Source organism: Accipiter gentilis, chromosome Z (genome assembly GCF_929443795.1).
Source record: "Accipiter gentilis chromosome Z, bAccGen1.1, whole genome shotgun sequence".
NCBI lineage: Eukaryota > Metazoa > Chordata > Aves > Accipitriformes > Accipitridae > Astur > Astur gentilis.
This window is the reverse complement of record NC_064919.1, coordinates 24,803,553-24,831,382: the sequence shown is the minus strand read 5'-3', so window position 1 is coordinate 24,831,382 and position 27,830 is coordinate 24,803,553. Positions and strand designations below refer to the sequence as shown.

At 39.5% G+C, this 27,830-nt stretch overlaps 2 protein-coding genes across 4 annotated transcripts in view; one reads left to right on the top strand and one right to left on the bottom strand.

Moving 5' to 3' along the window:
* Positions 1–27,830, bottom strand: part of MCC (MCC regulator of WNT signaling pathway) — a 220,625-nt gene that overhangs the window by 66,661 nt on the left and 126,134 nt on the right. For all 3 annotated transcript variants that reach the window (XM_049794828.1, XM_049794827.1, XM_049794829.1), the window contains 2 exons: positions 7,489–7,602; positions 442–584 (listed from right to left, as the gene is read on the bottom strand). In XM_049794828.1, the coding sequence (XP_049650785.1) occupies positions 442–584; positions 7,489–7,602 (257 nt within the window). The remainder of the gene's footprint in view (positions 1–441; positions 585–7,488; positions 7,603–27,830) is intronic.
* The window catches only part of APC (APC regulator of WNT signaling pathway), a 317,483-nt gene that overhangs the window by 268,960 nt on the left and 20,693 nt on the right, over positions 1–27,830 (top strand). The gene's annotated exons all lie outside the window — the stretch shown is intronic.

Here is a 27,830-nt window from a genome sequence, read left to right as displayed (position 1 = left end):
AAAACCTACTGAAATCCATTTGAGCCATATTCCTCTCCGCAAGTGACTTGGCCTAGGTGATCTATAGGATGCCACAAAATAAAGTTAAAAGTAGAGGTGCAGGCTGGATGGCTACATCTTCCTTTATCCACCATTACTATCACTCATCCGGTACCTTGGCATGTATGTTACGCTAAAGGAATATTTAGATGGCACAGTGCAGTTCTTCACAGTGCTCATTAAGCTTTGTGAAGTGTGATTTTGCCATAGAGAATGTACCGCTTCTGAGCCTCGGGATGATACTCTGCAGAACACATACCTTAACTATGGGCAGCTACACAATACCAGTCATAACAAGCCTAACTACCTTAAAGTCATCATCAAATTATATTTAAAGTATAATTCCCACCATGTTTTGCACCATTCTTACATTGGCCCAGAATATCAAGGAAGTTGCTGTACCTTATTGTTGTTCCCTGTAGTCGATCAATTTTCTTATTTAATTCGGCAATGATACTGTGCAGCTCTGTGATTCGTTCCTCATAGCGTAGTGTTGTTCGCTCCTGCACGTCTTCATGCTCTCTCATTAGGTGGGATTGTTCACACTGAAGCAGAGAAGCAAGGAACAGAAAGGGTCTTTATGAATAATCGCATAGAGATCAGATACAAGGCAAAAGTGCACACTGTTAATGGTTTTCTTACTCATCAAACCAATACTGCCTTAGCAAGAGAAAAGGACAGACGCAAAATATTGACGTACACAAAGGTATGCAATTACAAGATTTTAGGAACTGAAAGACTATGCAGTGTACTTTTATTACTATTTTTTTCTAAAGGCCAGAAGTTGCCCTTCTTGCTTGAACAAAAAAATGCCATTTGCAACTCAAAATAGCTATAAATGTCTCATCTTTGAATCCGTGAACTTAATGACGCATCATGAATCTTCAAGGACCTTCCCACCGTGGCCTGAATTAGAACAAGTCCTAAGGCAGAAACCTCATTATTGTAAAGAAAAGTAACCACACTTAGAGGATATGACTTCTTCTCTAGTATGAGTACTTGTTTTTATTAGCCTTTAGCGATAACATAGCATATTTTTTATTATTTTAATCCTCTACAATAAAATGCTTATTATTGGAACAATTAAAAGGCTACATGGCTGCTTGTTTTTTTATACCCATCATGAAATCCTCCTTTTTCTTTCCAATAGAATTTTAAAATCCAGCCTCGCTGGCTTACTCTTCACGCCAGCAAACAACTCTACTTCAATTACAGCAAACAATTACAGTCTACTGCAATTACAATGCAACAGTGCATGCTGATTGAAGTTATGCTTGGTAGTGGCTGGAAAGAGCAAGACTCCTAACTTTTTGTCTCTGGCCCCCTGCAGGAAAACAGTCAAGCCTCCTTGCAACCACAGAATGGTATGTACTATGCTGTCAATAAAAGAAAAGTCACAAGCCAACTGACAGTATAAAAATCACTCTTGTTAACCGAAGACCTGCAATGTAACATCCTAGTAGCATTTCTAAAGGCTACAATTTATAGTATTGGATGAGGTCCTCCAACATTACTGTATCAAAACTTATTTTTTCAAATCAAGTAAACACTCTATACAGAGGTAACTGCCTCAGCCCTTTGTATCATAAATATGAAAATTATACCCAAACTACCGGTATGCCAGCATTTTCATAGTTTGCCCTTATACTTTTTGGCCACTCACATTCACAGCTTAGGAACATCATCTACATAAAAGGATGCCTGAAAACTAGAATTTATGTTGACTTTCAATAACATTTTTATTTTAAATTTTAAATAAAATTTCTTTCAATATTTTTAAATTCCAGGAATATGCACATTGAAAGGTAGCCCAGACATTAGAGCACCCTTCCACAGACTACAACAAAATGGTTTCTTACTCCAGCTGGAGTCAAAATCATTTTCACCTACACTAAGACAAACAGATCATATCTTCACACTGAAGACGAGAGCAAAGGGTCACATTTTAGAAGACTGATAATGTTCACCTGGCTTTTAAGACTTCATGTTGGCAATTGACATGGTTATACATGTGTATTATAATGATTTTTTATTGTAGGATCATTCCGCAACTTATTTATCACGTTCCCGTATCTTAACATTGTATCTGGCTGAAGAACTACCATGGCTCTCAGAGTGCAGAATTAACACAGAGAAAATGTTTAACAAAAGCTTTAGAACAGCTTTAAGTGCAATAAAGAGTTGCTTATTCTGCCCTTCTAAACCTGAATTTCCTCCAACACACATTGATACCCACAAATGCTACCTAAGCATTATTCAGATCAATTACGTGCACTGTTTTTTTTCTTTTAAACCAAAGGATGTTTCAGATGGAGTGTGTAATAATTATTTTCAGACAATAAATAAAAACTCTACCACAACAATTTTTGTCTTTCTAAGCAGTGCACTGAAAAGCAGGATTTGTTTATCTTAAGTGAAGATATATGGACTCTTGCTAATGGACCTCAGCCACATTACCAGTCTTGCTTTCTGTTTTCTCCAGCCATTTCTCAGTCACCATTTTTCAGGATAACCATAATCTAGTTAACAGACATACTTTGTGAACAACCAGCAGTCTGGCAACAGAAGTCAACAGCTTCACACTGGTTCTTTAAAAGGGCTCTTGGATTATCTTGGGCAAAAGTAACTGGAAAAAGGCAGAAAGGAAACCTCTGTGAAAGACAGGACAAGATGCTAAGATGTACTGCTGTGCCTTGGAGGTGGGTACAGAGTTATGTCTCATACGTTCTAGTCAGCCATGACAAGTCTCAACTAAAAAAAGGAAAAAGCATCCAAACAATAGAAACATAGTTCAGTATGAATCCCAAAATGCAGCAATGGAAAATTCTTCTGGTTATACAGGATTGCTCCTTATTATGGCACATTCAACTCAAAGCTTAAGAGGGAAAAGAAACAAATGCATTTTTTTGGTACCCGTTGCTAAAGTGTTTTTCTGGGACACTGAACCTGTTCATCATCCTCTTTAGTTTGTGTCCTTTGAGTCTCTGAACAATGATATGACACCAGTTCCTATTTATTTCCAAGGTGTACACATTCAGCTCTTGCAACTTATTTGCATGTCACTCACATAAACTTTTTAAGATAAATACCTTACACCCTTTTCCTCATCCCTGTTCCAGGCTCATACTGCAGTTCTGATCAAAACCATTAAGAGTTCTAATTCTCTGAGGAAGCAAACACAGGGGTAATCCACTGAGAGGATGCAAAAGATGAGCAATTGTTGAGGTTGGGGAAAAAGTTTCCAGCACAGCTCTCGGTGTAAGTGACCCTTAACTCGTTTTTGATACAGACTAAAAAGGTTATTTCAATTACAGTATAAATTAACAATGCCTGGAAACACCTTTTTCTGACATCTTGATGCTGGGAAACAACCACAAGAGCAAGAAGACTATGAGGGAGAAGGATGATAAGAGAAAATATTTTAACCCAAGGATATTGTCTCAACACATGATTCTACTGCCTATTAATGTACACAAATTCCTAGCACAGTACATACTACCAGTGCAAACCTTTATGTTAAATATGCAGTATTCAGTCAGAGGACAAAGAAGGAACCACCAGCAGCAGTGCTGGGTAAGAGATCCCCCAGTGCCTCAGGCCCTGTGGAGACAAACACTGGCAATGGCATTGTTCACCAAGAATACAAGTCATCACCTGAATGAGCCACAATGATAAACCTGTTTAACAGGCTCGCAGAGGCTGAAAATCTTTGCTCAACTAATACAGTATTTTAATTTAAGGGGAGTGGCAGATTTTAAAGTGGCAATCCATTCACCTAATTTTAAGTATAAACGCAAGTCCATTGTGCCAAATCCTCAATCACGAAAACATGCATGGTCAGAATTAATTGTTTGGTTGTATATTGTGTGTATACTTGATGTGGAAGAAGAATACAAGTACACAGGAGTAATCCATGCGAGATAAGGACATCACACAACAGAATGAGTAATTTCAACATACATCTGAACACCATGCATTTGTATTTCGAGTTACTTTGTTAAATGAGAAACTGAAGCCTTCCCGTAAAGTTCACACATCCTTATATGACTACAGAGTGTTAGTTTTATTCTTATACTGAAATTCTGTTGTGCCCCTCTAAATTCTGAATAATTGAGAGGATGGTAAAGAATTTTTACTGCAGTAATGGGACTTACTGCTGTGTCATACAGGATCCAGAATAATGCAGCACAGTCTTTGTTACCCTGTGTTTAAAGCTATTGTAAAATTCCAGAATTACAAGGACTACCTTGTGAAAGGAGATGAAACGACAAGAAAGATGTGGTAAGTGAATTGTCTATTCTTGTATTTCCTGAAACGTTCAGCATGTCGTTAAATCCCATGTTCTATCACAAAACTGCAGAACTCAGCATCACAGGATGTAAGAGATGTGAAGAATGTGGATGGCTTAGGAAGAAGACTAGATAAATCCATGGAGGATAGGACCATGGAGGACTATTAAATGTGATGCAGCCTCCTGCTCACAGATGTTTGCGGAAAGGTGGGGGCTATGAAGGAGCACAACTCCCCACATGCGTTTCTTATGTTCTCCCTTCAGACATCCACTATTTATCATTATCAAAGCCAGGATATCGTGACAGACAGAAATACTAGAAAGCACTACTTTTCTTCTCACAACTACAGGAACATTTTTGGAAGAAGACATTAGTTGTGGTTGACCAGTACTTCACAGTAAATTTCATTCAAGAGATAACTCCATTGCCAAATTGTACACCGATACTAACATAGCAACAAGGAGACCTGCTGTCTTACTGAAATAATAAAAGGGTGTAGGCAAATGTTGTAACAGGTCTCCACAGACTGCAGTTTTGGAAATGAGCACGATACAACAACCAGTAACCAATTACATCCTTTCACAAAATTTTAAGCACAGGCTATCCAACTATCTTTCTTCACCATTTGTCACCTATTACCTGAATTGCTGTTCCCCAAATCACCTCTGCTCTGCACATCACTAATCCTTTCTTCCAAAGTGTCTCACATGCCTCAAGAAATGATGGGAAGGGTAATATCAAAAATGTGTTTTAAGAGCTCTTTGTTCCAGAGAGTATTTACCATGCTAGCTGAAATGAAGCATGCACTGCCTTTGTAAGTATAGTCCAAATGCAGAACAGAGATTTAATACTGACCCACTAGCATCCAAATATGGTCATGCAGAACCTCAAACACCTCTCATTTAATGCCTTCTGAACCTCTGATTCGCATTAGTGAGGAAGAAATGCATCAGAAAGAGGTTGTAGAGGAAACAATTACATGATATGATACATGATATTAATTTGGATGAATCTCTGTGGAGTGGGAGAAAAAGTTCAAAAAATTATGTTAAGTGGAGCATCTACTTGGAAGTGATGCATTTGGAAAAAGAAGAAAAGATACAGTGATTTCACCAGAGCCTGTCTAGTACTCAAACGCAGCCAACACACTGAATATATGAGTTGTGCTTGTTTAATGGCTTATTCCTTAAGGAAGGTTGTATTTTATTTAGTACACACCCCAAAAATTTTCTATCCACTTGAGGGCTTTAAAAAAACCCAACAAACAAAACTTGAAAAGAAAAAAATATTAAAACTTCATAGAAATTGTTCATTCAAAAGGAATTTTTTAATCTGAAAGCTAGCTAGCATGCTGGCTTTCAGATATTGTGATTTTATGTTATGCACAGTTTGGGTAGCCATCATCACTACGTATGTGTTCACAGGTACACAGCCCAAGATCACGTAAAAACCCTCAGCATTACAAACTGAGCACTACATACGCATGCATAATTGATAACCCATCAAAGAAAACACCAAACAATCTTGTGCTGACAGAGCACACGTTAATTGGGATTAAGGACTGATCCTTAATCCCAGTCACCATCAAGAGGGATTCATTACTGTATGGGAGCACCTACAAGGCATTCTTCATTGGCTGAGAGATGATACATGTATTTTTAAACAAAGATCTGGAAATAAAACTAAAACACTAACAAAAACCTGTGGTTAGCACAAGACCCTGCAGAGTTGTAATAAATAACAAAGTCAGTGTAGTCACGCAGAATGATGTGGATCATTTGGACACAGTGGATCCATCCGACTGTTTAATGATTGTCAAATGCAGCCTCATATCAAACTGCATGTCAGAAAGAGGACTCTATCTCAGAGTGCAGCAGAAATTAGAAAAGGCTCTCAGGATTATAGCTGATAAACAATGTTAACTCCCAGCATGGCTCTGGCTCACATAACGAGGGAAATAAAAACACAAAAGTGTTTTTTATTTCTGGATGTTGCATTAACAGTCTGCATTAAGAGTATCACTTACAAGCCCCAAAACCTTAAAGATAGCTGAAAAAACATCAGAGAATGCAGACAAGGGCCAAAATATGGTTGGAGGACTGAAGGAAGAGCCTTAAAATCTAGACTGCTTAAACATTTCTACATTTGGCTTGAGTTTAAGTAGCACACAGTTACAAGACCCTACCAAAATGCACTGCATACTGAAGACTCTAAATTCACAAAATCACAGAATGGCTGAGGTTGACAGGGACCTCTGGAGCTCATTCATCCAACCTCTTACCCAACTCAGGGAGGGTCACCTAGAGCAGGTTGCCCAAGACCAGGTCCAGGTGGCCTGAGGACTTCCAAGGCTTAAGTTTCCACAGCCTCCCTTGGGCAACAAATAAGATGCTATACTTTACAGGGCAAAATGCTTTGACTGTCTCTAGTATAAATGATTATATATTTTGAATTAGTTTTGAAATGTAAGTACTTATAAAAGGTACTGGCCAGAATGACAGTATCTGAAAAAAAGGTTTTGTTTATAGAAGAGAGAAATATTAAGAACAATAGCTCAGTTTTCCCTGTTTGCATTTGCCTCTCTGCATACACCTTGATCTGAGAAGATTTTTTTAATTTATTTTTTTTTAGAGCTGTGAAACCATTAGAGTTCTGACCTTATTCTTATTTAATCCCTTGGCTTTCCACTGACGGTGTTTTCCACCACAGGTACATACAAACTGGCTTACTAGAAGCTAGACTTGAGATCACAAATAATTTCTCACAAACCACCAAACCATTGCCAATTGGCAATAGCTTTTGATCAGTGTTAACGTGTGCCGTGTTTGAACCTGACCCAGGAGTGAAAGGCTCTGCAATCAGTTACCTAATCGACTGAGAGTATGCTGCAATTTTTATATTCTAAAATATGTCTAAGCAGTTGCTGTTTATATTGGCTTCAAAACAAAACTAATTCTTTCTTGGTGTTTTTTAGAAGAATGTCATCAGCACATAAAACTTAAAATCCACAGCATCTGTTTCTTGCAGTCTTAAAATTCCTTTCACTTGTGACATTGTCCAGATATTTTATCCTCTCCCCACGCACGATATTCCTCTCTGAAGAACAAGGACAACAGAAAACCAAGGACCATCTTCAGAATCTTGAACTATTGCTCACCTGTGCCTTTGCCAATTTCTTTTCCAGTAGGTCACGCTCCCTTTCTGTTTGTTGTAGACGTTTATTAAGCTCCACTATGTCTCCCTTTAATGAAGCCAGGGCTGCCAAATGAAGCTAGAAAACAAAAGGAAAGAAACAAATTAACCAACTCACAAGCCATGTAACAGTAGCATTTGAAAGAAGATACAGTATTATATAGCACCTATGATATCTGTGGATTTCTGCAGTAGTTAATAGGAACTTTACTGTAACAAGAGTCTGAAGGAAAACCACATGCTACTAAATACTTTTTACATGGAATTCTCCTCTCCAGACAGCACACACATTCCTTCACCAGAAAACACATTATAAGGATAAATACAATGAAGTATAGTCCAGTTGGATACATGTAGATTAGTTCTAACATTAGTTTAATAGGAAGCAGCTCGAGTCTGGTATTATAAAACCTTACATTCAATGTTGACTCAGATTTGTATTATGAAAGAAGGTCTATCATGTTTTGATGCCTTCAGACATATATAGGTGATAGGTTTGGTGAAGGGAGTAACTCCATGCATAGGATTTAGTTTTATTTTGCAACTAAAGCTTACTCCACTTTGAGCTACTACTCTGTACTTGTTGTTCTCCTTGGTCCCACGTCAGTGAGTTTCAGTGATTCTCATCTACTGAAGCCAAACGTGAAGAACCTGAACTGGTTTTCTTTCTGCAGCAGATCCTTCTGATGGAAGACATGTTCCACATTTCTGATAGCATGGGGAAATACATAGCAGACTGGGATAACTAACATAATTTAAATTATGTTAGCTACACAACTTAGAAATCAAGAACAATTCCCAAAAGAATCCTGTACTTGTAACTCATTCACACTCTCTTCCTGTCCTTAAATATCCCATTCATCATTACACCGAAGGCATCAGCTAGAATTCAACACTTAGTATTGACAACTAGAACCGAAAAGGCCAGGAGGGAAACTAGCCACTAATACTGAAGTCTTTCTTTGTAGTAGTAAGGAAACAACTCCCAAGTTATACTGGGTGAGAAAACAAAAGTGACCTTTCACACTGGACCAAGTAACACAGAAAACAGCGCACTGCGGCCAAGATTCAGACTGAAACACAAACCCTGTTTCTAGTCCTCCGGCCAGTTTCAGTCCTTCACGCCGACATTTTATTTGGCAGGTCACTTTTGAGTTATTTTTCTTGTTCCATTTCCAGTCAATCTGCTAACACATCCTATTTTGGTATCAGTTTTACCTTTACAGTACTGGAAGCCAGCAAAACCATAGGTGTTTCCATGTACTGATGTGTGAAAGTAGCTGTATGACAGGTATGGCAGCAGAGAGACTAGATCATTTAGCAACAGCTCCTTCACATACGGTATTCCCATTGTTACAGAAAAGGCTTCAAGACAGAAAACATAATTTCATAAAGACTTTTAGATGTGAATTCTGCAGTTTTAAGTGCAGTGTAACTAGTTATGCTAGAAGCTCTGGACATCCTCATTTGTGAGTTCAGTTGAAAGCATTTTTATTACGTCAGCTCCACAAACGTCTTACGCACGTGCAGCTATTCATTTCAGTACAAATATACATGCACTCATTTTTATGTTGCAGCAGGTTTAAGATTCTCAAGGCAGCTTCATTTTTCAAGTGAAAAAAACAGTACTTCAGGCTTGGTACAGGCTTATGCTACACAGCTGCTTTCAAGAATGTACGCTGAAGTCTCTTAATAAACCAGAGACACCCTGAATATCTGTAAGTATTTTTGGCCTTCAGCAGAGGCCTTCCTTCCTACCACAGGAAACTATGCACTGGTTTTACAGTGTGGAGAAACAAGAACCAGCCTAATTATACCAATCTGTTCATAATTGACTTCCAATTTTCAGGAAAGCTGGTGAATTTATCTCTTTCTGTTATCTGGCCACTGTTTCACCTTATTCCCTTAACAGAGGGGAAGTGTTGCAATGAAGCTCACCAGTTTGTTCGTGAGATATTGCATTCTTCACCACAGCCTTCAAATAATACAGGAAAAATGGCTGCAATTCTCTAAATTTAATAAAACAATGCTACATAGTCAAGGAAGTATCATTCCCTTTCGTACACGATAATCAAATAATCACCAGCTGTGGTTTTAATTAAATACCAGACCAATAATGTCCATACACATGGCGCTGTAATATAAAAGGACACTGTTGATCTAAAAATCTCAAAGAAAAACAACTTGTTCTCTGAACAGTGGAACTAACGAGGCGGATCTTCTATGGATAACCTTTAAGCAACAGGTCCCACAGAGAACTACGTCATGCAGAGAAAACAGTTCATTAACAAAGCCTCCACTATGCATAAATATTATACTGATCCAATACAGCTACTGTTGAATTCCACCAGGAAAAAAACCCACTACGTGATGCTGATGCACCCAAACTGTCCAACAGGACAGGCAAGGTCAACACATGTGAGAGCAGTGATTGAAAAGGGATCAGACAAGCCAACCAACTTGCTTCTCTACCATCATCCAAGGAAATACGAATTCCTTCAGAAACGAAATCAGATGCATAGTATTAATAAAAAAATGCATCACCTATCTTAACTTAGAAGCTACAATTTCTGTGAATTTTTCTGCAAAGACAACAGTAGGTTGTTTACTGGAACACATAGACACCACATATTATACCCAATACTATCCCACCAGATTCTTATATATTAAATATATAATGGCAGTTACTATATTCTTATTAATATAGCATGCTATCTTTAAAATGCAAACCACTGTACAGCTAAGTTTTGAAAAATACAATAATTGGAAAAAAATAAGAACAAGCTTACGAAAAGTAACCTCCTGACCTTTCTTCCAGCCTCCTTTATGACTGCAGTCTCTTCCCCATTATACCTGCTTCTACAAACATCTCATAGAACACTGCAGACATGATTTAATGATGTATATTTTGCACAGTGCTTTAAACACTGCTTTTGGTGCTCAGCTTTGTGAAATATTCTATGCGGGTACAGTTAAAAACACTATTTGCTGGCAGTGAGATTTCTCAGGAATTTTGTGGGGAAAAGAATACAGAAGTGGATGGGATAGTCGTATCAACTGAATGCCAAGGAAGTGGGGGACTACCGACAGGTCTGTAGTACATATTGCTGGAAGCATTCTGAGGCCATGAATAAAACAAGAGAAAGATGCAAAGGGCAACGAAGGAGGGTGCTGAAAAAATGACAGGTTAAGGTTAAAGCACTCCAAAGTAGTACAATTACTCTTATAGTCAGCATTTTCACATGCCAATGTGAACTGTGATACTCACCAGGAAGTTCGATCCACATTTTTCTTTCCCTCAGCCTGGAACCAGACTAATTAAACCATATCGCTGCAACCAGTTGTACTCACTGCTTATGTTTGCTATTTTCAACAGTGAAATCACAAAAAGGACCTAAGCACACCCTTCTCTCTGATATTAAACAGCTAATGTTATCTTTTTCCTCATTTCCTTCCTTCCTCAGCTACAGCACTGCTGCACATCAGCTTGGGAACAGATGTCCAGAAACATAACCTCTGACATAACAAGGGAGCCATAAAAGCATCAAGATCACCGTAAGGAGATAACAACCCACATAGCAATACGAAGCAGCCAAACACCAAAGGATCCATTTATTTGTTCTATGTGTGTCCTCTATGACTGACTGGTAAACCCCGACCATGGAAGAAGCTGTCACATCCCAGTTTCTCAGGACGACGCCTCAGGTTTGCTGATTCCCGGGTCAGGATTAAGGTGAAACAACACCAGGGATCCTTTAAGTCACAAAATTCAATTTTTATGTGCTCACAACAAGAATCGGCATGCTCACCATAAAATCGGTATGCTCACCACAAAATCGGCATGAAACCATGTCAGTAAGCGATGTAAGGTGTGCTAACCTTGCATCACCAGACATATACCGCAGGCCTGGCTTATCTGGGAATCAGTTCAGGGAGGACCATAAGGAGAGCCCTCCCATTGAGTCAGGACGTTCAGAGCGGACCCCCTGGCTTTCTAGACTCCGTCTCAGAGAGAAGCCCAGGGGCTGCTGGATCCGCTCGGTTTTGGGGAATAATGGGGAATAATGCAGTGTTTTTACTGATCACAGTTGTTACAAAGAAGCTGACTTGATCTCAACACCAAGGGGACTTGAGGGTGTTCTTTTTAGATAAAGAGCTATCAACAGCTGAGTGTATCAGCTGGTGGTGGAAAGGTTTCTCCCTATGTTAATTAAAAAGAGTGTGAATGTCTCCCTGCATTAGCCAGGCCAACAAGGGGCAGGTGTGTATGTGGCTCAGCTCAACATAGTGTATAAAACCCAGAAAACTAGCAAAAGAATTTCAAAGGCAGCAATGGACTTGAGCTGGCTTCAACCCATGGATGTCTTCCTAGCGAGACTGGGGACACCCAGCACTGTGACAGTGAGGGTATTACAGATACCAGTAATGGGAATCACCCTGGCATCGTGACTGAACCGTGTATTGCAATGCTACACTCTCCCACGTGTAACTCACATTTGTATTGTGTTTTCAGTGTCTTTTGTATCACTCTGCTAAATCAGAAATCCCATGTAACATCAACTATCTTCAAATGAGTAAATCTGATGTTAAACATGACACCCAGCACGTGTGGAATATCTAAAAGAACCTGGTCAAACAGTACAGGGCTCCGACCTCCTCTCCTCTCTTTTGTTTCCCATTTGCATTTCGCATGGTTTAGTGCAAATAGCCCACAGTACAGACATTTTCTGTGTATTGCTACTCTTATCTTAATGACAGGCAGTATACACAAAAACACCTGATCAAATATTCAGAACACTGCCTCACCTCTGAAAACCTCCCCATTTTTTTTGTTATCAAGTGACACTGGACACCACAATGGATTTGAAAACCCAAGCTGCTTTGTAAGATGAAAGATGGGAGGTATAGAGGATAGCATGGGAAATAGTCAGAGTCCCAGCTAAAACTGCAGACAAGGCAAAACAACAACCAATGCCTATACATGGTATTTTCTGATACCCTTCTCCTTCAAGGGAAAGAGGGAAATATGACTAAAACCTGCAATTGCTGTCAAGGAAGCAAGAAGGTTGGTAATGGAAGTTCATAATAAAAAACACATTTTAAGCCACAGAACAATAAAACCTTGCCTGGATTTTGACTTCAGGAATCTCAGGGCCGTGATGGTGCTGTGCATTGCTAACTTTCACTAATGGCAGTAGAGAACAGTATCAGGGTTTGCCCAGGAAAAGCTTAGACAAGGCTGGCACTCATCTGCCGCAGTGAATGAGAACCTGTCACGCTAACACATGGCAGATATACTTAAGATGGGTAATAAAGGTGCAAGAGGAAAAACTTACACAGAACAAAAAATATGTAAGACATTATGGCATCAGTTCACATGACCAGGAAACATCTTAAAATTTTCAAAACAAAGGAAAATCTAGGCAAAGCTTAAAAAATCTTCTAAGACAGAAGTTAAAGATACGAAACTTGTGTTACAGACATTTGCTGTACATAAAAACGGAAAGGCATTGACAATTTTACATTTTATCAAGAGCACAGATCAGCACTACTTGCAAATAATATGCTTACTTAAAGTGATCGTTATATAAATATGTAGCTGCTCTCAACCATTTTTCTTCTCAGTCCTACACAATTTTCATGCCACCTTTTCCTGGACATGCTTCATGAATGGTGCATTTTTATGGTCCAAGTGATGAAATAAATGTAATCAAAGTAAATTTCTATGGATGTACTGACAAGATGGAGTGGAAAGACTTAAAAGAACAACCATCTCCCAGAAGCAGTGACAGGACAGCTCAGTATTACCTAGACAATTTCAGTTGTATGATCTCTAGAGCATAGCCCTGAAGTACCACTATCATCACCCCTTCAAGTAATTACCTGAGACAAAGTCAAGATATCTAAAAAAGAGGTACCAGTGAATTGTTGGATGTGCCTACAAACATGTCCAGAAACTATGTTTAAAACAACTGTGCTAATAAAAAGCCTACAAATTTTTGGAGTGATGTACAAAATGGACATTTTGTGACTATGTTGCAGAAGCAATTATTGTCATATTAGACAGTTACTTCATATTCTTGTGCAATACTAAACAAATAACGTGCCAACACAAGCCGGGATGGAGCCATCCAAATTCTAGAAAAACAAAGACCAAGTGTTTGTAAGACATACTTTGTTTTAATTTGAAAAATCTGCAGAAGATGTGTTCAATCTGTTTGCATTACTTATAAACAATTTCAACTGCAAGTTTGTTTTTTTTTTTTTAACTGGAAATTAATATTTGCAGGCACTTGTGAATATTTCAAACCATTTCTTTAAAGAAAACAAAAATTCCCACATTATCACAGTAAAAAGTATTTGATAAAGAAAATATACTACAAGATTGTTCCAAAAATGTCATGGAACAGGTAATCTAATGTTATTCCAGTGAGTAGGATCAGTTTTAGAACACATTTTTGTTTGTTTGTTTTTAGAAAAGGATGTAATCACGGAAAAGATCTTCCTTTGAAAAATTAACCTGACACAGTTCACACTTGATGAATGGAGCACAGTGCTAATTTGTACTTCAGAGTGTGCCTGAGGGCTAGACTAACAGCTCTACTTCTATTACAACAGGTTTTTACACCTTCATGGAAGATTAAATTGTAGGTGACATGAAAAGAAAAGCCTGAAAATAAGACCTAAAAGTAACCAAAAGAGACAAATCTCTGAATCTGGAGACTGCGCAAAACAGCTGTACTTTGCAAAGTTTACTCTTTTGGGATTCTTAAGAAACTTAACTGTCCCATTGCAGGGCAGCCCACACATCCAAACCGATAGCCTCTTACCTGGCTTTTGCACCATGTATGAAGGCTCAGCCTTCCTTTTGCCCTCCCCAAAGGAGGAACCTGTTGCCACTTCCACTCCCAGTGACAGAGAAAAGCAACAGTAATGCAGGGGATGGAAATGTGGTGGTGGGGAGACCGTGGTTAGGACAAAATACTGTCATTTCAATTCAGTCTCAACACTTTGTCTGCAACCACAGCTTTTCTTGAAGTAAAAATTTAAAAATTGATATTAATAAACCATTATGAGCTAGGGAGGGCTTGGTATGCCCATACTAATAAGCATTTGATCCTACTTCAGTGAACTGACTTAGCATTCCTACCCTCCTTACAATTACTCTCAATATAATTTAAGTAAGGCAAATTGCCTCTTTTTTTATCACTGAATTGATGGAAAGAGGAAACAGACCTGCTTTTTTTCCTATCACTGCTTCTGCCCAACACAATTGAAGAAAATGAGCCAAGAAGGGAGAAAAACAGTGAGGTTCAGTGCAGGTCCTTATCCCTTGTAAATCTCGGGATGCAAAACCACTTTTCCCTCTCCTTTTCCAGTTCACAACAACTGCCGCAGAGGTGAGGAGCATATCATTCTCCCCTCAGGAAAGAAAGGAGTGGAAAACTAATCCCAAGAATGCGCCTCACTCAATTCTCTGCATTTAGCATTAAGGTGACCCACATTTAAGTGCCGGATACAACAAAGACACAGAGCGGGTGTGAGCTCATCCACATCACCTTGGTTTCCAACAGCCCCAGCGTTCTTTACACCACCTTAACTTGCTCCTTCAACGTCAGTCTCTTCTGACTGAGAACAATCCAGATCTTTCAAAACAGAGATCACCATTCAAGAGCCACTCAAAAATTAGACACTACTTATTATGCTAATTTAATAATAATTTTTAAAAGCATCCCATGGCTCTTGTGCTCTTTTTAAAACTTCTCTACTGGAAAATTATTTCTGATTTCCAAAGATAAGACTGTGGACTACCAACAAAGCTGCACTTACAGTGATACAAGGATCTTTGTCTCCAGCATGACGAACATGATCTGCTATCATCATGAATTTAGAGAAACAAAATTTGTATTGCCAGGTCAAATCAGTGATTCACCATGTCCAGCATTCCGTCTCCCCCATAAGCCAAAATCTGATGCTTCAGCAACGACAAAAAAAACACCAAACCAAACAAAAAAAACCCCAACCCAAAACACAAACCCATCAGCTAAACCCCCTAGAATGTACTTGTCCAATTGTTTGAAATTCATAGAAAGCAAACATCTTCCCAGCTTTTCTTAGTCAGCTCATGCCCTAAAGTGCTTTATTAGAATGTCCATTATGTAGCTTCCAAAAACTACCGCTCTAAAATCGTTTTCAGAAGTGGCTGAACAATTTTAGAGCCCGCAGCTGTGGCAGAAAAATTCCCCGGATGAGCACATGCTTGCTTAACAAAATACATTCAGTTCCGTTCTTAATTACTTCATCGTTCCAAGGTTAGCTGCATCTCGGAGACCTTCATATTCCCCTCCCTGCTTCTTTAACCTCAGGCCACCAGCCAGCCCGTCCCCGTAGGGCTTCAGATGGCCGCTCCTCCCAGAAGTCCCTGCACCCGTAGTTGCACCCACCACTTACATGTTTTCCAGAGTAAGTGGAGAACAGGCGGAGAACAAGTTGAGGTCTCCAGTGACCTCCTGGCTTACAAGAAAGTAGTGGTTTTTAAAATGTTTTTAGAAAGGTAACATACTATGAACAACACTCAAGTTGTGCATGGTCGGCCAAGTATCATCCCACCTTTACACTCCTGGCTGTAAATCTCAGACCTCTCCATGCTATGGTCCCCGGTCAGTGTCTCACTGTTGCGGGTCAATTTGTAGCACAAGCGACTGTCCCCTAGGTCATACCTGCCGTTTTAATCAGATCTCAGTTCTTTCTGCCTAGCAAGCTTTACCAGCCAACCAGTTCAAAACTGGATGTGCAATTTCCCCAAGGGGAATTAACTTCTTCAACCTTAATACAAATCCCTAGGCAAGAAAATTACCTATGCTACTGTAATATATCTTCAGGTCCTGCAGGAAGCTTCCACAATTTCCCTCTTGCAACACGCCATAAACCTTTGTAAAAGTTATCTTTGGGTACTCCATTCATGAGCAAGATCCAGTGCATTTTGGCACTTCCAGACTTCTCAAGTCCTGCCTCTTTCATTGCCTCCTCTTTCTTATTACCTCATCAATACACCAGGGAAAAGCTGACTGATTCTACTGAAAGCTTTGCAAATGGATGGCAAACTGTGGGAGGCTTTGCATTACTTCCAGTTGAGTTTTCCCACTGCACTGGATGTTATTACTGAAACTGTAATTTTAACAAATTGGATAGAAAACAATCACCGTTGCAAAATGCAGCCCTGATAAGGCTCTGGGGTGAATCAGATTTAATGTTCAAAAAGAGAGTTACTACAACACTGTTAGAGGAGTTTGTTTGCAACAGGAAAAGCTAAAAAAGCATCTGTTTAGCTGGGCTTTAGTACATCAGTAACTAGTATTTGGTTTTTTATATTTAGATAAACAATTAAGCTCAAATCTTGATAAAAGCATGTTAAATAAAGAAAAATCTCGAGCACAGTTTCTACATTCTACCCCAACAAACTCCCCTCCTTCTAAAAACAGTCCATAGGTCTACCCAAATAAGTTCTTGCTCTCTGTGGTGTAACTCATATGAAATAAATCTCATATTGAAGAATTCCACTTAAAACCTCTACCTCTTTCTTGAAAAACATGAAAAAAAAAATTGCATTAGTGAAAACCACTAGTTTTTTACCTGCGAGACCAAAGCAGTGAGTCTGAGGACTGAGAAACTGAAAATGCCCTCCACCACCTTGTCGTACTCCAACTGGTACCAGTTATTTGCATGTTCATATCTGGTGCTAACCATCAGAAAATCTTAAGCAAGATTTCTGCATGATGCCTCAAACTCCTTCCTGATGTCAACTACCTTTAGAAGGAAGCAGGCAGCGCAGAGATACACCATTTGTGAACCAGACGTTTTGAAAGAAATTAAATTGCATGAATGAATTTTTCTTTTCAAGTCATTATATGGCTTATATTTTGAGCAATGGAACCTCCAGCGCACAAACAACTGAAACAGTCAAAATAAACATTTATAAATATTTATTATCAATTGCACTAGCACAGGTAAGTCTGCACAGCTGGCACACTTCAATCTGTTTACTGAATAGGGATTTATGTAGACAGGTTTTTTAGTATTTCAGAAACACCTGGATATATTATTCCATTCAGGAGAACTATTTTCTTTTGTTGTGCACTGGACCAATAATCTAAAATGGTATCTTTGTCCGTAGCATCAGGCATAGCATTTTGTTCAAGTGGCTTCATACTTTTTCAACCATTTATTTAGCAGGCTTCTCCAAATACAAAAGCAAGTAGCTGTAAAATCTGCAGAGAATCAAGTGTCTGTAGCGTGACAAAACCCTACTAGTACATTTGAGTCAACTGGTGATAGCAATTTGTAAAGATAGCATCAAAAGTAATTCAAGAGTACAAGTAGCCAATAATTACAAACATGAAGCTAATTGAACTGTCATCCATGAATGTAACGGTTAGAATTTCAGCCCAGTTCACAACTCGGTCTGCACAACTCGTGGGTGGGAAAAGGTGTCTCATAAATCCTAGTAGAAGATTAAATCTGTTTCTCATAACCTCCCCTCCCACAATGAGCTCATTTTTGTTCTTTTGTATCATAAGTTCAGATGCAAGGACTTGACCAATGAGCTTTAGTTCTTCTTCAAGTGAGGAGGCCTCTATTTTCTTTTTCAATTGACGTTCAAAAAATTCCCTTGTTCATCAGGAAAAAGTGCTTAACAATTTTCTTAAATGTCAAAAATTTCTGCAAATGGAAAAGCCATTTTCTAGCCAGACTACTATGTACTTTGGTTCAGACTACTCATTTTATATGACCTTTTCCCTGCAATTTCTCTGAAAAAGAATAAAAGTTAAGATTTAAACGTTTTAGAGTGTCTACTGGAAAAAATTAATCTTCACTGGTATATACATGCACTCAAAATTTAACTGCACTGAATGAAATTACAGATGCTGATAACTAACAAAGCTGAAAGCTTCAGTCAAACAAAAAATTAAAAATAGCAATTGCTCTAACATTTTGAGATTAATTTACATAGTATTTCCACCATTATGTGCCTGCCTCTACCAAGCCAAGGCAGGTTCATTCCTTATCTTGGACTCTGAATGCCAAAATCTACCCCATATTTCACCCATGCAATCCTATTAAATAAACAGGAGTCGCATTGATATTTATGAGTCCAGAGCACAGTTCCATGGAAAGTGCACATCCCATGAGACTGTCATTCTCTCCTCGAGTGTAATTTTCTTTGCTTTAAATCATCAAATAATAACACAAAAAAACATTACTGATTCTCTAAGGAAGTCAGCACAGCACAGGAAGTTACTTCTAACGCATTTAATAAAATACATTTTTTATGTTTATATCATACAAATGCACGCTCACATATGCACATATATAAAAGAAAATCAGGGGTCATGACAAGACAAAATTTATAATTTAAAGGCATTGTACATGTCACACAGCCCATTTAACACTTCAAAATGTCTGCATCCTTCTTTTGACCACTTTCACTAACATACACAAAAAAAGACTCGCCGTGAACATGGCTCATAAAGAGCTTTCAAGCAGTAACTGGCACAGCTATACATCTACATAAGGTTCAGGAAATAAATCTTGTGCTCTCTGCTGCCCATACAGGAACATTAATCTTAAGAGGAACACAATACAGTCCCTCCTTATCTGTTTAAAGTAGGGCAAAGATTTTACTCATGTTAATTGTCCTGACAGAAGAGGATCAACACTGCATTAATCCATTTAACACATGGCTTATTTTTCACCCCTGCATACTACATAGGCCCAAATGCCTGCCGATACCAAAGCCAAAGCTATTCTGCATTAATTCCTCATAGAGCATGTTCCTCACTCATATAGCACTCTTGTTTGTATCTTTATACAGCATGCAGCATATTACTCACATAATTTGGTAGAATGAAAGTGAAAGTTACTTTTTTCATATTCCATGGCTTTATTGTTTATGTAACATGATACTTCACAATTCAGGTGAAGTTACATTGTTGCATTATTATATTTTTAATTTACATTCTCAAAAATGGTTTCTATGGGCTCTATAATCTTCACATATTAAGAAGTATTATCTTTAATGTAATTTTAATAATGAAACAGTAACCACTCCAATCTAACTGAAGAAACATCAGCGAAAAAAAGCCAGGATTGTATTTTTCCCGCCTTAAAGCAAGTTTCCTGGTTCAAAGAGCATACTTAAGAAGTGCTGTATCAGGCCAGACCACAGGCTGACAGTCCAGCATCCTTCCTCTGAGAGTAGTGAATCATAGAAGTTGAAGAAAAAGTGTTAAGAACGGGGTACACATTTGTAATGCTTCCCTGGTATTGCTTTGTATGTTCTGCACATCAAGAATAACTTTCATCCCTTTTGATCTTCTTCATATCACTCATGAATTTATAATGCTCTCTCAAAACATATACCCCTTTTTATCCCTTATCACCTGAGGCTGACATGCCCTAATCTATTTAACAGAAGGTGCTCTTACAGTTTTGATCCTCCCTTTTGCCCTTCTTTGGAACACTCTGGTTTTACAGTTCTGGTGCTTGACATATTACAGCCCTGTGGGACAGTGCCTGGCCACAGAGTTGACAATGCTAACCATTTTTTGCTGTCAGCAACCTAAATCTATGCATATATTACATCACTGGCCTCTGCTATATTAACATTTGGGTCAATCTAGCCTGTATATAAGCAATCTTTGTGTTCTCAAGTATATCTCTGGGGTATATTCCATGGTTCTTTGTGCTGAGAAGTTCGAAGTTGGTTTCCCCCCCTGCTCCTCAGCTAACTGTATCAACTGCAGGAAAAAAATGTTTGTCTTCAGGAAAAAGCAGTGGGAAAGGCATTAGCAGTTTCCTTTTTATGAAGTGGGTTGGCTCCGGCTTAAGCTAAAGCATTTCTGGGGCTTTAATGAGTATCCTCAGGCACAGAAGCAAGCATCAGTTCAAAAGGCGGACACAGGCATATGCTGCAAGGTTTTGTGTGTGAATAGTGATAACAACTACTGCTATGTAAGTAGGAACACAAGACATGACTATGCACATGACAGCTGTAGAAAGAGCAAGAAGCCAGCTTTCAGGTGACAACACCGTGGTATGTATTCGAGACGACAGTTACCTGAATTATTCATATCCCACAGAGCTGTGGATAACTTGACTTGTGTTGCTGACATTAGTGAACCAAACTCCTGTTTTCATTCATATTTCAACAAATGCCATCAGAAGTATGCAGTTCTGCTGAATCACCACCACATATACCCAGCATCCATCCTGAGAAACATTCCCCCACTTTCTAACAGAGCCAGCTAGCTCGGCTAACCATACCATTAACACAGTGTGCTGTTTTAATACCCAAGCTACACCTCCATTATACCATGTGGACTTAATTGTAGGCCTTGACATTCGCCCATGGAGGTCAAGAATAACTAACCATGCAAGTGGCTGCATCCCTGCCTCCAGTCTGCAGTTCCAGCCTGAACTCTCTCTTCCTTCCCTCCTGCCTGTTACGATTTCTTCTCTCTCAGGGATCCAGGCGTAGGACACTTTTCCATGTCCTTTCTTTGCTGGATTGTTTATTGTCTTCCCTATGTACCGTTCTTCTGTTCCCTCTCTTCACCAAAGCTGCCAGGCTCACCACAGCATGGCCTTGTGCAGCCTAGAGCCTGCAGTACAGCAGCTGTTTGCAATCAGCCCTGTGGTCCCTCTGAGGACGGAATTAGCCCCTCATTAACTCTCTCCCTCCTGCTGTTATGCACCGATGCAGCTATTTACCTAATTGCAGTGAGCAATTAACATGGCCTCTGTTTGCAGGCACCATTTTTGCCTATTTCAGCTGCAATGCTGAATATGCAGCAGAAGCAGCAATCTCAGGTGCCACAGGTATCTAAGCCCCAGAGAGCATAAAACCTCAAAGCCTCTTTCTAGAAATTCAACTTGATAAACAGGTATTTTAAAAGAGACTTCGTGACACGGATCAGATTTACAACAGCAAGGGCCGAGTCTAAAATGTGTTATTGCTGGAAAAGAGCAGCAACATTAAGAAGAAACCTGTCATTTTTTTTCCCCCCTAACCTGCTCAAAATTGTGCAACGCTTCATGATTTAACTTAGCTGAAATGCACCTAACTGCTAAATCACATGCCAGAATATCTTGGAATATGTATTGAAAAACAAGCTTTTAAAACCCTGCTGAGATAAATCTGCTCTTTAAAAAAAAGTGATAGTTGTAGAAAACTAACATTAATTAAGCTGTCATTAATCCTTCACAAGGATATTCTTACTCTGCAACAAGAAGGTGCTTGTTCCTCCTCCTCCCAACCCCGTCCCTCCATCTTTCTCAGTCCACTTTCAAGTAACATGAAAGCACTCTGTCTGTTCAAAGAACCTACACAAGAAGGTACTGCTGGCTACCTTTCATACATAGCTACACTCAGGCATCTCATCTGATTTTTAGAAGTGGAATTTGCCATTAGATGGACCCAGACTGAATTTTACACAAAACCATTATTAAAAAATAGCCAAGCTTGAAACGAGTTGCACAGCTCTTACAGAAGTACAAGCTGCAAAGCTGGAAGTGACTACCCAGGTAGAAGGAGCAACCACTCAGTGCCTGCAAACCAAACCCTGATCAGCCAAATACGCACATCCCTCCTCCCACTCTCCCTGCACTCCTGGGAACAATCACAGGATAGCATTCTGCACTTGGTATAAGGCTTGCTGTCCTAGAAACAGACCTTCACCATCACTGTTTTACTCTTCCTCTAATCCCACCAGAGGCCTTACTATTTCCATGTTGAAAGAAATCTCACTGCAGAACCTGGGACTCACAGAGCAAACTCTTAGCATCACAGAACTGACTCTGAAACATATGTTTAACTGTTTACTCAAGTGAACCTAAGACTGCATTTGGGACTCTTTCTTCTAGCCATGCAGATGCTGAAATTTCTGAGGGGGTTAAGACTGGGGAACAAACTAAAAGCAAGCCAACAGTTTCCATCTGAAGGAAGAATCCTTACCTTGTGATCTCAACTTAATGCTCTGGACACAGTTCAATTTCAGTCACTGAGCATATCTCAAAGCACTCTGCAAAGCACTCTTGCAGTCTCAACAACTGGCAGGTAAAAGAGCTACAGATGCCACCGTGAATTTGCTCTTAACTGAGCCACACAACAGCATACCTTCCTGCCAGCTTAGTTGCTCTAACATCACTGTAAGGCAATTTAATCAGCGGCAATCCAAACCTCCACTACAACAAAGAGGAAAAAGTAAAATTGGATTTGACCCAGAAAAAGGGGAAAAGTAGGTTTTTTTCCTCTTGTTCTAAGGTTCCAGAGCCAGACAATGTATTTAAAAGTCTGTGCCACTCTAAATAAAGACCTACTGATAAACACTGTATGTTACCAGAGCAAAAAGGTGTCAACCTCTGTCAGGACACACTTTTGAAAGAACTATTTCTAGGTCCTGGACTGAGACAGAAAGTTTATAAAAAACATATTCCACCAAACTTCCACAGTGGAGATAAAATAAGCCTCAGTCCTAGTGTTCCCTTCCACTTCAAAGAAACTGTAATCACAAAAGCGTAACTGCATATACAGTGTCATAGGATATGTAAATTTTAGTGCAATTTTTTGTGTTCCTAACATACCATATATCTACATCCAGTCAAATTTAAGTGCAGGTATTTCTTGAAGGAAGGGAGGTGAAGGGCTGGAAGGGAAGAAATATTTCCTCAGCTTGTGTCCACCAACTGTATGAGATTCTCAAATTTATCTTCTCAAATACCTCCAGTGGAGTATTTTTGTAAACATAATTTGTAGTGCTCTTTAATCCTGAGATTTCCCATTTGTGCAGTCTCAACAACAGAGAACCAGAGAAATTTATAATCTGCTTCTCTGAGCTCTGATCATGCACGGTTCATATATACTCAAAATCTCCACTGAAGCTCCATTTACATACATATTATGAGACTGGAACAGTCCCCCTGCACCATCAGAACATTACGCAGTCTCCTCAAGGTGCTGTGGGTCAGAACTGAATTAATATTAACCTGGTTAAAACTTTTTGCTGAGGTCAGTTCCACTGCCTGGCAAAAGCATGAGATTCAAGAGTAAGCCTACAAGAGTGCAACATGTGGGATACCACAGGAGCCCTTATCTCCCCAGTCTTTCCCCCTTTTCCACATTTGGCTAAGAATAAATGCCAGTTTGGGCTGCTGTTAGAAAACAGAGCAGGAATGCTTAGGCACCCTGACTAGCAGAGCTTTTTCTGAGTCACAGTGGTCCAAACTCTCCAGCGGTGAGAGAAGGTTCATAACGCCTATTTCATGGCCCTCCTTGCAGGTAGAAGCAGCTGGCTGTGTAATTCAGTGCTGCCCACCAGCCACACGCAGGAATTGTCATTTCTGCCTTCTCTTCCTTTTCGTACAAGGACACAGCAACAGCAGCTCAAAGTTTCCTTCTCAGGCTGTGTACGAGCGCCTAGGGAGACACTCAGCTGTAGGGTTTACGTATGCTTCCCCTGTAGTCACCCTCCCTTTTCACAAAGGCTGTGATGGCAGACTGTGTGGACTTGGTCTGTAAATTGTGCTGTGTAAATTAGACCACCCTGCTCTGAATTGATATACTGGAGTTTTCTGAGATTTAAGTTAGCTGCTTTTCTTGAGTAAGGACATTAAGGACTTTTCTAATTAATAGCAAATGTTCCACTACATTACAAAATCAGAAAAGACAAAGATCTGGAAAAGAATTCAAGGACAGTATAAACCAGATGGCTCTAGGCAAGAACATTACGTTTAAACATAAACATCTTTCTGCTCAAGTCATGCACATTTTTGCAGTGTTACTGACTTAACAGTTCCAGCATTATCCTATATCCCAGAACTATACATTGCAGGAGATACAAATGCAGCACAATCAGCCAAGGGAAAATTAGGTTTTGTTGTACATCCTCAGCTATGTAACTATCAATAGACAGATTTGAACTGCCAACAAAAATTATGGAAACTCTGAGAGTCAACCACTCCATCTGCACCACCAACTCAGCCACAGGCAGAATGTACACAGAAGGGTATGGCCCAGCCCTCTAAAATCCCAGCAGGCCTTACACATTGTAGCTTAATTTCCATCGGAGCTGATTTTGCGATTTCTAATCCATGTGGGATGGAGCAGTTTCTCCCACCAGTCTGAATCATCCACTTTAAAACTATTACATCCTCCTTCTCCACACTCGCCACAGACCGTGGGAAGAGTGGGGACTCTTCTATGCCCAGTGTGACAGAACTACACTATGATCTTTCAAACAATTTGAAAAATTATTGCATGGGCAGAGATTTAAGAAGAAGTTCTCAACAGCCCTTCCCTTAAGTCTTTTCAGCTAGGTAAAACCATAATAGCATTGTGGAATTTAACTGATACAGTTTACATGTAAACTAAAAAAACCCGACGACAAATGAAACAACACTCCCCTATCCCATCCCCCCAAAACAACAACAACAACAAAAAAACCCAGATAATTTCATATTCTTGGAGTCCAAGCCATTTAGGCTGACCTTCCAAATAACACCAACAATAGCATTACATCCAGATACTCCTGTATCACATTTAAAGACAGAGCTAGGAGACTTATTACGGTCAACTCTTCTGAATTAAAGCCTGCAAACACCACATGCTACTGGTTAAGGATCCCTGGGATTTCCTAAGCTGAGTCAAAAAGTAAAATTAATAATACTTAAAAGTCTTTGAGTGAGAAGTACCATATAAACCCTTTGCAGAAAAGGGTAATGGTATATCTCTCCATAGACAAGAATAAATGAGATTGCTTTTCTTTTGCACACATTATACAGGGAAGGGCAGACCTGGCACTGGAAGCCAGGTGTTTCATTTCCCAGACCAGTGCTCTAATCATTCAACCATCTTGGCCCCCAATGAATTTTATAAATATATTTTGGCAGGCACAACATAGTGTTAACACTGCTTACTATCCTATTCTACTGTGCATGAATTATACACTACAGAACTGACATAAAAATGGTTAGTTCTTAGAAACTAATAAAACTCTGAAGTCAATACTCTTTTTTTAAAAAATGAAAACTGAGGTGACATTGCCAGGTTCTTGGTGGCAAATAATGGATCTTTTAGATTAGGACAATGGGAATTAGCAAGCTTGTTTTGAAATAGTAATTGAGAAGAGACATTTCATTCACATAAAACCACAATTGCACCAGTGATTTTATCTGTCTGAAGCAAAACCATGGAGCGAATGAAAGAAAAGCTTGTACTGTTGCACTAGAATGAATATGGAAATGAGGGTTTTTTTCCATTGTAGATGTTAAAATTTGGTTAACACTTTTTTGGAAACCGTGTAGTAGGTATTAAAATCAAGATATTTCAATTTGTCTTTGCTGAGCAGAGAAACAAGAAAAGCATACACTGCCCCCCTGTACCAGAAACGAACAAAAAAGACTTCATAGATCATCATCCTACACCTTAAAATATTTTAATGCAGCAGCTATAATACAGAGGAGAAAGTAAACTAAAAAGGAACAAAGATATACAGAAGCTACACTGGGCACTAGTGTCCAGAACAGAGTATGTAAACGGGGCTGTCCATTATTTATAGTTAAGAAAGCAGGACCTCAGATGGGAACTGAAATAATAGATACAGCTTATGTTAGTTCCAACTTGTTCCCATTTCATGGAAGCCCTGCGGTCATTTCAGAACTCCCCGTTTTCTTTTATAAATTAATCATAGCAATGCGCTCTGTTGTCAGACATCATGGAAATACACGACCAGTTGACAAACAGAGTCCTTACCCTCATTTTACAAGATGACCAAATTAGTTCTTTACAAAGGACCTATCAGTAGATAAAAATACATCCGTCAGCGCACATAAGCGGTATGTTTGGAAATTCAACCTGGATTTTAAAAGACTTATGAAACTAGAGCCAATGCAACGTATTTACTGTTATTTAAACAGGGAAGCAAAACCTGAGACATGAGCAGTCTGAAAGATCAGCCGTGGTGTAAGGCTGATGAATGGTACAGAACTGTACAATGATTCACATTGGAGGGTAGGTCTCTATCCCGATCTCCTGCTCACAGCAGAGTCAAGGTTGCTCAGGACTTTTAGTACAGCTGGGTCTTGAAAACCTCCATGGGTGGAGACTGCACAGCCTCTCTGAGCGACCAGTTCCCTTGCTTGACTGTCCTCACAGGGAAAATTTTTTCCCATATATTCAGTTAACTCTCGTTTCAATTTATGCAGATTGTCTATGCACCCTCCCACTGTGCACCTCAGCAAGAGCCTGACTCCCTCTCCATGATAGCCACCCTGCAGGTCCAGGGGGCTTTTGTTAGACCAACCTGAAGCCATCCTTTCTTCAGATGGAACAAGCCCAGATCCCTCAGCCCCTCCTCCCACAGCACATGCTCCAGACCCTGAGCATCTTTGCAGCCCTCCACTGGACGCCTCATCTTTATGGTACTGGCAGGCCTCACAGTGGATGGATGCATAGCCATAATGGGCACAGAAAAGAATGGATCTAGAGTACAAGGCACAATGCGTTTAAAAACACAATGGCTTTTATTTGTTAGCTAAACAGCTTCACCAGTAACGCCCAGCTGCTAAGAGGCAAAAAAAATAATTGCAAGTTTATAATGAAAACCTCTTCCCAAGCACCCTTACAGAAATGCAATAAGGCTACTGCAGGAAGTGGCTTCACTTCCATTCTGCCACCACTACTTTATTAAAAAACAAAACAAGAAAACCCAGTCAAGCACCCAAAGCAAAAAGCCCTAGATGATGTAACCACAGAATACATTCAATTTAAGTAGAAACTGCAAGCATCTCAGGAACACTTCATTTCAGATTTAATTAACTAATACTTGGACATAAACAATGCCACAATGCAGTAAACAAACAAGGTACTAAGCTGTGCAGCGGTATTAACTGGCGAGTCCCACCTTACCTAACTTCTTCAATACCTGTAAAAGGGAACTAAAAATGAACTAATGACATCTGCAAATGAGAGTAAACAAGGCGGTGCTGGAAACATCAGTGAAGATGAGAAACAATACAAAAGACCCACAAAGATGGTTTGGAAATTAAAGTGAATTTGGAAGAAGCCCAGATAATGTTAAGACGAGGGGATATTACACTAAGAGCGAGTTAACAGGTAGGAGGGCCCTGAGAGGGCACAGAGGGGAAGTGAAGCAGCAGGAGAACAAACTGTGTCTTTATGGAAGGGGTCTTGTCAGGGAGTCAAGAAGATGACAGCTCTTGCCCGTGCCGCTCAGGTAAGAAGCCATCTGG